The following is a 16,897-nucleotide window of genomic DNA, read 5'->3' on the forward strand; positions in this document are numbered from 1 at the left end:
CTAATACTGGCTGGCCCAATGATGGGAATCAACCCACACCCTTCTGGTCATGATTCCAAGACCTTAACCACTGTGTCACTGTGGCTATTTTCCAAATGAAAAATCCAGAAAATCAGTGTTAGAGTAATCAATGTTTTATTGCTTCAATACTGTTACATATATGTACAAATTTTATGCTTTGCTTTAAAAATACCTTTGAAGTGAGACATATAGACCTGATGTGAGTACTATTATAAGTCTTTTTTTCAAAAGAAAATATTTATAAAATAATTTTTGGACTCTAATGTTCTTAAGAAGTTTATTAATTTAAATATAAGCAAAATGAAGACAATGATCATATTTGTGAGGCACTTCATGAATTAATTGACAAAATAAGTCTTTCAGGATTCATTTTTCAAAAAAAAATTATATTTGCTCATCAATGTGTGGGGGACTTGCTTCGCTGCTTCTCAACTGGATGTTTCTTTGACTTCTGCTGCTGATGTGCCATATATCGGGGTATATTCTTCATAATCAGAGTTCTGAGTTCACTTGCAGTAACTGGACGCGTATCAAGATCCTGATGAACCATATCTATGATCTGTTCTTCATCTTCTCTGCAAAACAAGCAAAGCATTTAGACATATTCTTGTCTTGTCATGTGGATCTGTTCATCTTCTCTACAAAACCAAAACAAGCAAAGCATTTAGACATATTCTTGTCTTGTTATGTAGATCTGTTCTTCATCTTCTCTACAAAACAAGCAAAGCATTTAGACATATTCTTGTCTTGTCATGTAGATCTGTTCTTCATCTTCTCTACAAAACAAGCAAACCAATTAGACATATTCTTGTCTTGTTATGTAGATCTGTTCTTCATCTTCTCTACAAAACAAGCAAAGCATTTAGACATATTCTTGTCTTGTTATGTAGATCTGTTCTTCATCTTCTCTACAAAACAAGCAAAGCATTTAGACATATTTTTGTCTTGTCATGTAAATCTGTTCTTCATCTTCTCTACAAAACAAGCAAAGCATTTAGACATATTCTTGTCTTGTCATGTAGATCTGTTCTTCATCTTCTCTACAAAACAAGCAAAGCATTTAGACATATTTTTGTCTTGTCATGTAAATCTGTTCTTCATCTTCTCTACAAAACAAGCAAAGCATTTAGACATATTCTTGTCTTGTCATGTAGATCTGTTCTTTATCTTCTCTACAAAACAAGCAAACCATTTAGACATATTCTTGTATTGTCATGTAAATCTGTTCTTCATCTTCTCTACAAAACAAGCAAAGCATTTAGACATATTCTTGTCTTGTCATGTAGATCTGTTCTTCATCTTCTCTACAAAACAAGCAAAGCATTTAGACATATTTTTGTCTTGTCATGTAAATCTGTTCTTCATCTTCTCTACAAAACAAGCAAAGCATTTAGACATATTCTTGTCTTGTCATGTAGATCTGTTCTTTATCTTCTCTACAAAACAAGCAAACCATTTAGACATATTCTTGTATTGTCATGTAAATCTGTTCTTCATCTTCTCTACAAAACAAGCAAAGCATTTAGACATATTCTTGTCTTGTCATGTAGATCTGTTCTTCATCTTCTCTACAAAACAAGCAAAGCATTTAGACATATTTTTGTCTTGTCATGTAAATCTGTTCTTCATCTTCTCTACAAAACAAGCAAAGCATTTAGACATATTCTTGTCTTGTCATGTAGATCTGTTCTTTATCTTCTCTACAAAACAAGCAAACCATTTAGACATATTCTTGTATTGTCATGTAAATCTGTTCTTCATCTTCTCTACAAAACAAGCAAAGCATTTAGACATATTCTTGTCTTGTTATGTAGATCTGTTCTTCATCTTCTCTACAAAACCAAAACAAGCAAAGCATTTAGACATATTTTTGTCTTGTCATGTAAATCTGTTCTTCATCTTCTCTACAAAACAAGCAAAGCATTTAGACATATTCTTGTCTTGTTATGTAGATCTGTTCTTCATCTTCTCTACAAAACCAAAACAAGCAAAGCATTTAGACATATTTTTGTCTTGTCATGTAGATCTGTTCTTCATCTTCTCTACAAAACAAGCAAAGCATTTAGACATATTCTTGTCTTGTCATGTAGATCTGTTCTTCATCTTCTCTACAAAACCAAAACAAGCAAAGCATTTAGACATATTTTTGTCTTGTCATGTAGATCTGTTCTTCATCTTCTCTACAAAACAAGCAAAGCATTTAGGCATATTCTTGTCTTGTCATGTAGATCTGTTCTTCATCTTCTCTACAAAACAAGCAAAGCATTTAGACATATTCTTGTCTTGTCATGTAGATCTGTTCTTTATCTTCTCTACAAAACAAGCAAAGCATTTAGACATATTCTTGTCTTGTCATGTAGATCTGTTCTTTATCTTCTCTACAAAACAAGCAAACCATTTAGACATATTTTTGTCTTGTCATGTAAATCTGTTCTTCATCTTCTCTACAAAACAAGCAAAGCATTTAGACATATTCTTCTCTTGTCATGTAGATCTGTTCTTTATCTTCTCTACAAAACAAGCAAACCATTTAGACATATTCTTGTATTGTCATGTAGATCTGTTCTTCATCTTCTCTACAAAACAAGCAAAGCATTTAGACATATTCTTGTCTTGTTATGTAGATCTGTTCTTCATCTTCTCTACAAAACCAAAACAAGCAAAGCATTTAGACATATTTTTGTCTTGTCATGTAGATCTGTTCTTCATCTTCTCTACAAAACAAGCAAAGCATTTAGGCATATTCTTGTCTTGTCATGTAGATCTGTTCTTCATCTTCTCTACAAAACCAAAACAAGCAAAGCATTTAGACATATTTTTGTCTTGTCATGTAGATCTGTTCTTCATCTTCTCTACAAAACAAGCAAACCATTTAGACATATTCTTGTCTTGTCATGTAAATCTGTTCTTCATCTTCTCTACAAAACAAGCAAAGCATTTAGACATATTCTTGTCTTGTCATGTAGATCTGTTCTTCATCTTCTCTACAAAACAAGCAAAGCATTTAGACATATTCTTGTCATGTAGATCTGTTCTTCATCTTTACAAAACAAGCAAAGCATTTAGACATATTCTTGTCTTGTCATGTAGATCTGTTCTTCATCTTCTCTACAAAACCAAAACAAGCAAAGCATTTAGACATATTTTTGTCTTGTCATGTAGATCTGTTCTTCATCTTCTCTACAAAACAAGCAAACCATTTAGACATATTCTTGTCTTGTCATGTAAATCTGTTCTTCATCTTCTCTACAAAACAAGCAAAGCATTTAGACATATTCTTGTCTTGTCATGTAAATCTGTTCTTCATCTTCTCTACAAAACAAGCAAAGCATTTAGACATATTCTTGTCTTGTCGTGTAGATCTGTTCTTCATCTTCTCTACAAAACAAGCAAAGCATTTAGACATATTCTTGTCTTGTCATGTAGATCTGTTCTTTATCTTCTCTACAAAACCAAAACAAGCAAAGCATTGACATAGTTTTGCCTTGTCATGTAGATTTGTTCTTCATCTTCTCTACAAAACCAAAACAAGCAAAGCATTTAGACATATTTTTGTCTTTCATGTAGATCTGTTCTTCATCTTCTCTACAAAACAAGCAAAGCATTTAGACTTATTCTTGTCTTGTTATGTAGATCTGTTCTTCATCTTCTCTACAAAACCAAAACAAGCAAAGCATTGACATATTTTTGCCTTGTCATGTAGATTTGTTCTTCATCTTCTCTACAAAACCAAAACAAGCAAAGCATTTAGACATATTTTTGTCTTTCATGTAGATCTGTTCTTCATCTTCTCTACAAAACAAGCAAAGCATTTAGACATATTCTTGTCTTGTTATGTAGATCTGTTCTTCATCTTCTCTACAAAACCAAAACAAGCAAAGCATTGACATATTTTTGCCTTGTCATGTAGATTTGTTCTTCATCTTCTCTACAAAACCAAAACAAGCAAAGCATTTAGACATATTTTTGTCTTGTCATGTAGATCTGTTCTTCATCTTCTCTACAAAACAAGCAAAGCATTTAGACATATTCTTGTCTTGTCATGTAGATCTGTTCTTCATCTTCTCTACAAAACAAGCAAAGCATTTAGACATATTTTTGCCTTGTCATGTAAATCTGTTCTTCATCTTCTCTACAAAACAAGCAAAGCATTTAGACATATTCTTGTCTTGTCATGTAAATCTGTTCTTCATCTTCTCTACAAAACCAAAACAAGCAAAGCATTTAGACATATTTTTGCCTTGTCATGTAGATATACAGTTATAGAGTGAGGAGTTGGACAGATTCCATGTTCATTCTTTGAGTCTATTATATTCATGCAATAGCGTCTCTTCCTCCACAAATCCATGTCATAATACAGCTGATCAAGATGGGGTTTGTGGTCTCTAACTCAGGCCTCAGGGCCCAGGCTGAAAATTCTTCTGTAAATTGCAATGTTCTACTCATCACAAGTTTTCATCTGGTACATTATGGTTGACCTTATTTGAAACAAGTTAATTTCTGAATCTCATGATGCCCATATCCACATTCCCATTCCTGGCACACACCCAGTGGGGAAATCCAAAATCTGTCTGAAAATTTGTGTCACACAAATCCATATAATTGACAATTTTAGTGTAGTATGTGCCAAGAGTGAAAATAGAATCTACTCACTGAGTAATTCTAACACTGGGAGTGTAAGGAAGCATGTGTTCCTGCAAGATAACCATGCACTGAAGAAAAGCATGTTTCATGCATATATTGATATGTTTGGGAAAATAAAGCAGAGATAGAGAGCCAGTTAGAGATGTAAGGCCAGTGGAATCCACAGGACAGACATAGCTGCATGTTCTGGCCAGTGTAAGTGAAAGTCTGAAATGTGATCATGGAAAGCAAAGGTACTGTGTTGAATTATAGAGCAAGAAAATAATAATTAATTGTGGCCATGTATAGACGATAATTTGTGTTAGATACATATATATTCCAGTGACTTATGGATGATAAAGTGTGAAAAATTCTTGCTGCAAATCTGTTGCGTGTGATATACAAGATACAAGATTTAAAACTGGACATTGGTTGAGTTCCAGTTACAATGAAACAACAGAACTGAACAATAGAAAAGAGAGAACTGAATAATGGGATTGAAATTAGTTTTTATTAATCTTATTATTCCATTATCATCATGAGAGTAGTGCTTAAGAGACTGTATATAATATTAGTGTTATATGTTAATAAATGTTATGTTATGCAGTTTGCACTGTTCGTCTTCATTCTGAGTGATTGTTGCCCAAGCTATGATTCACCCACCCACCCATCATAAGTATCTGGGAGGCAGTGTAACAAAATTTTACTCAGGAATATTCAAAGTTTTGGTAGTAATCATACATTTGGTTTATTTTACCTTCAAACTTCTCACAAAACCCCAAGGGAGTTAGGGGGAGGGGTGAGGGTGGAGCTAAAAACAAATACATGCTGCACCAGTTCACATCATGGTGTAAGTGTTGCACTATATTTAAAATATGTTTACAATATGATTTTTGAGCTCTAATCTTTTTTCCTACGAAGAGATTTTGTTCTCTACATGTTAATGTACATATTGTTATGTATATTTCATTTAATTGTTTGTTAGCTTTTAAAAAAATTTTATTTCATTACATGCTATTGTAATGTAACATTGTATGCTGGACTTGACCTTGTCCAAAACTGAGTTCATTTCTGCTTGAACTCATGTGAAAGGTAACAATGGGATATTTCACTTCAAATCAAAACGATTTACTCCTACATGTGAAAGGTAAAAATGGATATTTTACTTCAAATCAAATAGATTCACTCCTACTTGTAAAAGGTAAAAAGAAAAAAGGAATATTTCACTTCAAATCAAAAGGATTTACTCCTATATGTGAAACGTAAAAATGGGATATTTCACTTCAAATCAAAAGAACTTTAATCAACCCAATATAATTTTGTGTATTTCATGTCATATCGAAAGGATTTTCATCAACTCAATATTTATATCTCAAATTAAAAGGATTTTCATCAACTCATTATAACTTTGTGTATCTCAAATTAAAAGGATTTTCATCAACCCAATAAAATTTGTGTATTTCATGTCAAATCAAAAGGATTTTCATCAACCCAATATAATTTTTGTATTTCAAGTCAAATCGAAAGGATTTTCATCAATTCAATATAATTTTGTGTATCTCAAATTAAAAGGATTTTCATCAACTCAATATTATTTTGTGTATCTCAAATTAAAAGAATTTTCATCAACTCAATATAATTTGTGTATTTCACGTCATATCGAAAGGAATTTCATCAACTCAATATGTATATCTCAAATTAAAAGGATTTTCATCAACTCAATATAATTTTTGTGTATTTCATGTCAAATCGAAAGGATTTTCATCAACTCAATATAATTTTTGTGTATCTCAAATTAAAAGGATTTTTATCAACTCAATATAATTCTGTGTATTTCATGTCAAATCGAAAGGATTTTCATCAACCCAATGTCATTTTTGTGTATTTCATGTCAAATCGAAAGGATCTTCATCAACCTAATATAATTTTTGTATTTCATGTCAAATCGAAAGGATTTTCCATCAACTCAGTATAATTTTGTGTATCTCAAATTAAAAGGATTTTTATCAACTCAATATAATTTTGTGTATTTCATGTCAAATCGAAAGGATTTTCATCAACCAATGTAATTTTTGTGTATTTCATGTCAAATCGAAAGGATTTTCATCAATTCAATATAATTTTGTTTATCTCAAATTAAAAGGATTTTCATCAATTCAATATAATTTTGTTTATCTCAAATTAAAAGGATTTTCATCAACCCAATATAATTTTTGTGTATTTCATGTCAAATCGAAAGGATTTTCATCAATTCAATATAATTTTGTTTATCTCAAATTAAAAGAATTTTCATCAACCCAATATAATTTTTGTGTATTTCATGTCAAATCGAAAGGATTTTCATCAATTCAATATAATTTTGTTTATCTCAAATTAAAAGGATTTTCATCAACTCAATATAATTCTGTGCATCTTATTAAAAGGATTTTCATCAACTCAATATAATTTTTGCATTTCATGTCAAATCAAAAGGATTTTCATCAACCCAATATATTTTTGTATTTCATGTCAATTAGAAAGGATTTTCATCAATTCAATATAATTTTGTGTATCTCAAATTAAAATGATTTTCAACAACTCAATATAATTTTGCGTATCTCAAATTAAAAGGATTTTCATCAACTCAATATAATTTTGTGTATTTCATGTCAAATCGAAAGGATTTTCATCAACTCAATATGTGTATCTCAAATTAAAAGGATTTTCATCAACTCAATATAATTTTGTGTATCTCAAAATTAAAAGGATTTTCATCAACTCAATATAATTTTGTGTATCTCAAATTAAAAGGATTTTCATCAACTCAATATAATTTTGTGTATCTCACATTAAAAGGATTTTCATCAGCTCAATATAGTTTTGTGTATCTCACATTAAAAGGATTTTCATCAACTCAATATGTGTATCTCAAATTAAAAGGATTTTCATCAACTCAATATAATTTTGTGTATCTCAAAATTAAAAGGATTTTCATCAACTCAATATAATTTTGTGTATCTCACATTAAAAGGATTTTCATCAACTCAATATAATTTTGTGTATCTCACATTAAAAGGATTTTCATCAACCCAATATAATTTTGTGTATCTCACATTAAAAGGATTTTCATCAACCCAATATAATTTTTGTGTATTTCGTGTCAAATTGAAAGGATTTTCATCAACCCAATATAATTTTGTGTAAAATGGATAAAAGTAGCAACAATAAAGAAATTTTCTACATCGACAATGATAACTGTATATAGTCGCTTACAAGTTAAGTAAAACTGAAAACAAAGATCCTGATCTGTTATAGCATAATGTGCATGCGTATCAGGGTCTATGCTGTTTGTTCCACCGATTACTTCCTAACATCCCACACAGACCCAGATCTGCCAGCACAAAAGCGATGGCAGAGCTGGGTCTGTGCAATGTGCAGTTGGACTCGTTTTATAATTGTATTTTATTTTAATATACACCTGAATACTATAAGGTGAAATGTTTTGTTTTCATTACAAACTCCCATATTTGATTTGGAACTGGTCAGTAAATGTACATACATTTTAAGTATTTATGATATGATAACTTATAGACCAAGAGTAAATTATTTTAATTAAGTGTCGAAAGAAAAATACACTTTGAAAATTACTCAAATAAGATCAATAATTCTTATTATGGTTTGGATAAGGTGTTTTACAGCTCAGCAACACTTTGAAAGTTATATCATGCAAAGGCAAGTAGAGTAAAATCCTGTATATTGCAAGATGATAGAAAACATTACAAAGTAAGAAGGGGCCCCGAGTGGCCGAGTGGTCTAAAGCGCTCTCCGTTACGGATCATTGCCATCTCACCTCTGTCTGTGTGGGTTCGAGTCTCGGATTCGGCTAATGTGGGTATGTGAGAAAACTTGCCAGTAGCTTCTCGTGGGTCGGTGGTTCTTTCCGGGCTTTTCCCGGGTTCTTCCTCCACCATTAATACTGGCCGCCATGTATAGCCTATCGTGTGCTGAAAAATGGCATTAAACCCTACAACAACAAAGTAAGAAACTCAGATCACAATATCATTGACAATGGTTTGGTAGCACAGACTGATAAAACTAAATACACTGTACTTCTATTTAATGTCTCGTATTCCAAAACTGAACTGAAGCTGCAAGCTGGCACAAGTCCCTAGTTTCAACAGTCCTAACAGCGTCAATGCATTTAAAATGTTGAATTGTCAACCATCTTACCCCATATTTAGCTTTGCATCACTCATGCCATAATTTCTGTCTTTTCTGAATTGCCAAATTACTAAGGCACTTTAAATGAATTTTCACATATGCTATGCACAAGTATGGGTATCGAGACTGTACTAATAACCAAACACCACTGACTGGTATGGACACAAATTAAAGTGTATAAAGGCAGGGTAATCAGACTGTACTAATAACCAAACACCACTGACTGGTATTGACACAGATTATAGTGTATAAAGGCAGGGTAATCAGACTATACTAATAACCAAACACTTCTGACTGGTATGGACACAGATTATAGTGTATAAAGGCAGGGTAATCAGACTGTACTAGTAACCAAACACCACTGACTGGTATGGACACATATTATAGTGTATAAAGGTAGGGTAATCAGACTACTAATAACCAAACACTACTGACCGGTATGGACACAGATTATAATGTATAAAGGTAGGGTAATCAGACTGTACTAGTAACCAAACACTACTGACTGGTATGAACACAGATTAAAGTGTATAAAGGCAGGGTAATCAGACTGTACCAATAACCAAACACTACTGACTGTATGGACAGAGATTAAAGTGTATAAAGGCAGGGTAATCAGACTACTAATAACCAAACACCACTGACTGGTATGAACACAGATTATAATGTATAAAGGTAGGATAATCAGACTATATTAGTCACCAAACACCACTGACTGGTATGGACACAGATTATAATGTATAAAGGTAGGGTAATCAGACTGTACTAGTAACCAAACACTACTGACTGGTATAAACACAGATTAAAGTGTATAAAGGCAGGGTAATCAGACTACTAATAACCAAACACCACTGACTGGTATCGACACAGATTATAATGTATAAAGGTAGGGTAATCAGACTATATTAGTCATCAAACACCACTGACTGGTATGGACACAGATTAAAGTGTATAAAGACAGGGTAATCAGACTACTAATAACCAAACACTACTGACTGGTATGGACACAGATTATCATGTATAAAGGCATGGTAATCATTCATATATATATATATATATATATATATATATATATATATATATATATATATATATATATATATATATATATGTATGTGTGTGTGTGTGTTCATGGCTTTGAAAAGAGGAGAATGTAGTGACCTTGTCTGACCATTGGGAAATAAGCACCAAACTGAGCTGAAGAGTCTTTGCTACTATGTATTTATTAATTTATTTATTTGTGATGTCTAGCCACAAGAAAACAGTATGGATTCAATTCTGTGTATTGCTACAAAATGACTAGTCAGTTGCTATATTAACCTAAATATAAATGTATATAATTACAACTAAAAAAAAAGATAGCAAGAATTTTGCTTCTAATTGTTTTAACTGAATACATAAGAACAGCGATAATTTTGCATATCTACCATAACAGTGTCATGCTAAATACACCTCACATCAATTATGGCCTCACTACCCTGTAGCATGTATTAATGCTAAATAGTCCTTCATGAAGCCTGTACCCTGTAGCATGTATTAATGCTAAATAGTCCTTCATGAAGCCTGTACCCTGTAGCATGTATTAATGCTAAATAGTCCTCCAATAAGCCTGTAGCCTGTAGCATGTATTAATGCTAAATAGTCATCCATGAAGCCTGTAGCCTGTAGCATGTATTAATGCTAAATAGTCATCCATGAAGCCTGTAGCCTGTAGCATGTATTAATGCTAAATAGTCATCCATGAAGCCTGCACCCTGTAGCATGTATTAATGCTTAATAGTCCTCCATCAAGCTCAATTGGCAGAGAATAGGGTAATATATTAAGTCCTTTGAAGACTGATGTTGCGGCAACCCATAAGGCTAATTTGCATATAAAAAGTTCACAAAGTGGAAGAACCCAATTTGTTTCAAGTTATAGGTACATCCAAGAGATGTATGTGAAGAGCAAAAGTTGATTACACATCAAAACCTTTCACGAGAATGTTGAACCCATTTATATTAAATATTACTGTCATGTCTGTGAACAGTGGCAATGTTTCTTTGCAGTAAAGCTTTACTCTATATATAATACTCAATGCATGATTATTTCTGTCGTCCAGAATAGTGTGATTCATTTTTGAATGGAAAATGTCAAAATCCATTTCCTATGATTTAGGAAGCAACAAGCTATCAGCAAAACAAGCAAAGTCCAGAAATACTAATATCAGAACTGGCTGACAGAGTCTGACTTGTGAAGCACATCAGTATGGGTGGAGCACATAGATGTCATTCTGGAATTTATGACATCCATCAAAATAGCAGCACCACCTGTATGTAACAGCAGGTCATACTCGACATGATGAAGTGAACATTCAAATTAGTTCTCTTTGTTATTATTTGTTATCATAATCCTGTGAAAATACCAAGTGATAATCAACTCATACTTTTCAGGATGATTTTAGCTATGAAACAGATTGAGTGAAAGATGATAATAAGCATTCACTCGTGTTTGCACAGTTGATTTCTGCTGAAAAAGCATTAACACCCATACTGAACAGTGGCATTTATTACTGCTGTATTACCTTTAAATGCCCCAATTAAATAATGCTCAAATACGCAAAATCAAATACATTAATCAATGACATGACAGAGACCAATACTTTCAGCAAACCGGACAAGCTAGGGAGGACTGTTACAATTGCTTTGAACTGGGGCATGACTTTGATGCCTGCAAACATTTTGTGAAAATCTGGTGCCATGGCTGTTAGGAACAATTTCTAATATGTCTCCATTTCTTTTTTTCATCAGTCAATATTCAATTATTGTTTAATGAACTAATTAATACAAGATGAAGATCATAAAACATGAGTTACTCATATTTCATCAAATGACCTAAAGACAGGAAATAAATTGTACTGGTGGATTTTTCAAATACATGTAGATGGGTCACTGTAACCTGAATTCTAATCTAAAACAAGCTTATTTCCCATTCTGATATCAAGTATTTTCATAACAAATTACACACAGGCCGTCTGTTTGTACTGACTGAAAAATGGAATTACTTTAATGACACCTATAGTTTCAAAAAGAAACTTGGAGCACATACATGAGCTATGTGAGTTGTACTATAGTTTATTTCTGGTACAGTAAATTCTGAAACAGTACATACTGTGTGCTTGGAGGTATGATGGAAATGGTAGGATGCTGAACTCCATATTTGTTTTGCTCCTGTCGTACAGCAGTGGACATCTGCTGTTGCTTGTTGTCCTTCTTCTCTGGCACTATAGGAGGTTGTTTCTGTAACAAGTGATGAAAATGTGTACCATATTAAATTCATTTAGAAAACAGGGATTATTAATACTTTTATCATTATTTTGATACGTCACTAGTGATTAATGTGTCGAAATTGATTATTGATATAGAATCAACTGCAGATGCTCATGAAAATGCGTATTATAGTGCCATAGGCAGATCACAATTTAATATACCAATAGTACTGATATCAACACTTTAAATGCTATGTTATTTTTAATGTATGTGGTGTATATAAATATATATATATATATATATATATATATATATATATATATATATACACACACACACACACACAATGCTGTCAGTCATTTCTGTGTACTGAAGGTCTCTGTCACCAATATTGAAGTATATATATACCACCATGTCGGCCAATTCTGTGTGTTGGGTAATTCTGTGTAATGATACGACATTCCTGTAAACATTATATCACATGTTATGGTCAAATATCCAATTTGTATCAAGAAAGAATGATTGTCCTTTTATGAAGGAAGTGATATTCACAAAGTATACAAAAATATCCCACATTTGTACCCTAACTGCATATGAAAATGTGATTTCTAAATATCAACGTGAAGGCCCACTCCATGACCATCTGAACTTGCAACCCAGAAAATCCTATTTACTTTGCATCTTTTAGAATCATAAAATAAATATATTATATAAAAGATGGAAATGTATACCTTAAAATAATAATGCATTTTAATCCAAGTTTCGAATTTTGCAAGAAGTTGTCCCACAAGTAGTTTTATTGTCTGCTATACAACATGTTAACTTGCTGCTAGAACGGGATTCTCAAGAAATTTCCCTGCATATTGTCTGTTTCTGAATTCTTTAGTAAAAAAAATTTCCCCCATAAACATTTTTTAAGTAAAATGCTGAAATTTACTAATTTTTTTATACAATCAGTTTAGTTTGCTTATTATCTCTTGCTATTTATTGGCATTGTTATGTTGAATTTTGTGTGTGTGTGATTTGCATTTTTAATGTAGCTTTAACAATTTTTCAGTCATATCACTATGATGTCTGCAGTGTGTCAGTTTATAGTGATGTCTAGAAGCACTGGGGCATCACACCACAGACATGATGTGCCATCCAGTCACATTATATACACCACTCCCTCGATAACTTGCATCATGATAACTCGCGAACCCACTTATAATGCATGGTCAGGCGTGGATCCCATTTTTTAAACCATTAAATACTCCCATAAATTGTTATCTATTTGTTGAACTTGAATAAAATCTCGATCAAAATTGGTAACAAAATCTTTGATGTATCGCTCAAAAACTTCAGATAGGACCTGGAAATTTTAATCAACACTATGAAATATCAAATTTAAAAATAGGTCATATTTTTTTTAAACATTTTCTTTCCAAATGACATTCCCAGTACACTGCAATTAACAATATGTAAGGAAATTTTGTTCAATGAAAATGTGATGCCGAATGGAGGCAGTACTTTAATAAATAAATACAAATTAAATAATTTTTTTATCAATGAAATTTGAGTTCTAGTTCTATCTTTTAGTTCGTTTTAAGTTTAATCATCATAAATGCAATGTGTCCTCTTGAAATTAAATGTAAAATGCATCAATCTACCATAACAGCTATGTCCACGAGTGTTTCTCTGAGAACCTTATTAAGTGCCAACCGTGTTTTGATAACTGACTTCCGGAAGTATTTGTTATATTGTTGCACTGAATTAAAAGCTGGCCTCCTTTGTATTATCACATTAATTATGTCTTTTGAATCAAATAAAGGAGGTAGAATATAAAAAAAAGTAAAAAGGCATGAAAATCCAACAAACTTAAAATCTAGCGGCCCCAATCGTATGTCGGGTGAACTCACTTCATTTGATCAATCAAACACTTATAAATGTTATTGTGTGTGTAATATAAACTACCTTAAATTAAATGACTCTTTCATAACTGTGATCAAATATAACAAGTCAGCCAAGCGAAATGAATACTTTGTAAAATAAAGAGTTTGATTTCACAGATACGGTCCATTGTGGCCCAGCAAGCGAGTTTCAGAGAATTCTTGAACTGGCAGTTAGAGATGTCCTCAAGGATGATAAGAAGTTTTATTTTTACTTCCAATGAAATCACGACATCAATATCGTACTAATTGAACAATACAAGAATTTAGTTTTGATGTAGACGATTGTCTCATGAAATAAATGCCGCGTTATTTTGAAAAAAAAGGAATCTTGCTTGGTGGTGTACCAACAGTTAGTCTAGTTCCCTGCTTTATGGACTACTGATTTGTTGGAAATTTTAAAAATAAATGTTATTTAAACAGAATAACAAACAATTTCATTAGAAAAAGCATGTTATTAAAAATTATTTTTGAAGTGATTGTAAAATGAGGATTCAGTCAATAAACAGCCCAGTTCCCTAATGTCGCCCCCCCCCCCCCACGGTTTTCCTAATGACAAAGCGATTTTTTCAAATTTTGGAAAGGTCCCTCAGTAATTTGCGCCTTGCTTATATTGCGGTCGATGTTTGCAGACCTTGTTGTGCGCAAGTTATCAAGGGAGAGGTGTAGCTGTCAAAATGTGAAGCTAGTGTATATCTTTCATATTGAAGCCATTTTGGCTTCTCTCACTTAGTGTAAAGAAATGTATAAAAAAAATAGGATACCAGACTGTGACTAACAAATCATGTGACAAGATCACTTCCTTTAAAAACACATGGCAATTTGTTTAAACGCAGAAAAATTGTTTTATCATTCTTGTAGTTGGCAACATTAGAATAAGTTACTGCAAAAAGATCAACATGTCATCGAGGAAAAGAAAACTTGTCAGTTTAGAAGAGAAAGTGAAAGTAATTCAACTGACCAAAAAGGGAAAGAGTTCAAGGATCCTTGCAGAAAAATTTGATGTTGGAAAGACTCAGATAAATAATATCGTGAATGATAGGGAAACAATTCTTCGGACACAAGACATTCTTAAAAAGAAAGATAAAAGCTGCAGAAAGCATGGGACAATTGACACTGGATAAATGTTTCAAGCATAAGAATTCTTAGTAACATCCGTACTGTATTTAAGTGTCTGCTGGTGACAGATGATGTGATCTGTAACATTATTATAAAGACAGTTTTACAACTATATCAATGGTTATTCGAAAAATTCTTTAAAAATGCTGAAACAGTTGATTTCACATTGATCTGACAACATGCATGTGATTTTTAAATGAAAATATTGTTTTAGAATTAAAAGTAGTTGTGACTTTTTTCATATGTATATACTATTCGCATTTGTCATCCCTCTCAAGAAAGGCCACCCTCATTATAAGGCCAATTCCCGTAGCTGCAATAGGGGTGGCCTTATAAGAGGGGGACTACTTTACCTGCAGAGTATCCCAGCACTTAGCCTGGTTCCCGTCCTTATTATAGCTACCAACGATATGTATGAGTTGGACCCAGCATCCAGCTCTAAAAACAACCATATCGCAAGAACAGAGATAAAAACCACTGACCTTTATGAAATCATTTGTAACAACCACTATTTGAATAGAAAAGATTGTTCTGATCAAAAATACACATGAAGAGAACAAATTTTTAAAAAAGGATACTGGCTTCCAGTTCATATAAAGTGACAGAAGTTAGTCAGTAAACCAGGCTAATGTACAATGTCATAAGTTCCCATAGAGTTAATCTGTATTGCCTGGGGGTGAATAAGGTCTTTGTCTATTAAACCAACATGTGAGTATCATTTGTGGGATTCAACTGATAGTGTAAAAGGCTTGTGATGTTTGTTGTTTTGTTTTTTCCCTGGATGTTATAGTGACCAAGCTGTCATCTATTAAAGTTGGTGCGATGAGCTACACACTTTGTTTAAAGAGTTAGCCCTGCACGTCTTCTTTGAATTAAGCCATTGATTTTTGTCTCTCAGAAAATGATTCTCTTTCTGGATGAGATAACTGTTTCTTTTTATTACATAAATGTAAGATATGCAACGCACATTAAAGATTATTCAAATTTTCCCAAAGCCTAGTCAAAACTGTCTTTACAGTCAATATTACAACTGAGATCTCATAATGTAACACCTAGTACCAAAAATTAATAACAATGGAAGAACCTCCAACTAAAAAGAGACAAATTTTAACACTGGTGAAAAAATTATTGTAACTGAAAGACGTGAAAAGATCAAACCACTTGCAAAATAATGGTTTAAAAGTCGGTAAAACAAATTTAGGTTGTTATAAAGGAAAAGGAATAAATCAAAAATGATTTCATATGCTAATGCATGTACAAGTGATCTTCAAATTAAATGTGATTTCAAATTTAATGTTAAAGTATATCTTTATTGCTATATAATTTTGTTTTCTGATGAATGCATACCATATTTTAGCAAGAACTATTAATAAAGAATAGAATCCATGTACAGTGACTGTGCTTATTTTTCTTGAAATGTTCTGAAACTTGACATGGAAACTGGCCTTTTTGCTCAAACCTGTTATGATAGACCACCTGTCTTAAGAGACCGTTTCTTGTTGGCAGAAGGGACGGTTTTTCATCACAGGTTTTATTGTGTATAAAAGTGGGAGCAGCGGGAACCTTTATAATTAATACACCATGAAAGGTTTTTACAAATGTTTTAAGTGAAATTATTTACTCTTGGGCAGAGGAAAATAATCTCAGTGATGAAGCAGAAGCATGTTTTAGAAAGAAATATAGCACAGACTTGTATATATTTATCATTCATTTATTATTTGGATGAAACACATGTACTCGGGTTTCGATTTTGTGTACAG

The 16,897-nt window shown here is 32.4% G+C and overlaps 1 protein-coding gene across 1 annotated transcript in view; it reads right to left on the reverse strand.

The window, feature by feature from the left end:
- Positions 1-118: 118 nt before the first annotated feature.
- Positions 119-16,897, reverse strand: part of LOC149777567 (coiled-coil domain-containing protein 63-like) — an 86,885-nt gene continuing 70,106 nt past the window's right edge. The window contains exons 9-10 of the mRNA XM_089940809.1: positions 11,993-12,120; positions 119-596 (exon numbers count right to left, since the gene is read on the reverse strand). Of these exons, the coding sequence (XP_089796935.1) occupies positions 419-596; positions 11,993-12,120 (306 nt within the window). The 3' untranslated portion in view covers positions 119-418. The remainder of the gene's footprint in view (positions 597-11,992; positions 12,121-16,897) is intronic.

Source organism: Sinohyriopsis cumingii, chromosome 18 (genome assembly GCF_028554795.1).
Source record: "Sinohyriopsis cumingii isolate HCF-2022 chromosome 18, ASM2855479v2, whole genome shotgun sequence".
In the NCBI taxonomy this organism is placed as follows: domain Eukaryota; kingdom Metazoa; phylum Mollusca; class Bivalvia; order Unionida; family Unionidae; genus Sinohyriopsis; species Sinohyriopsis cumingii.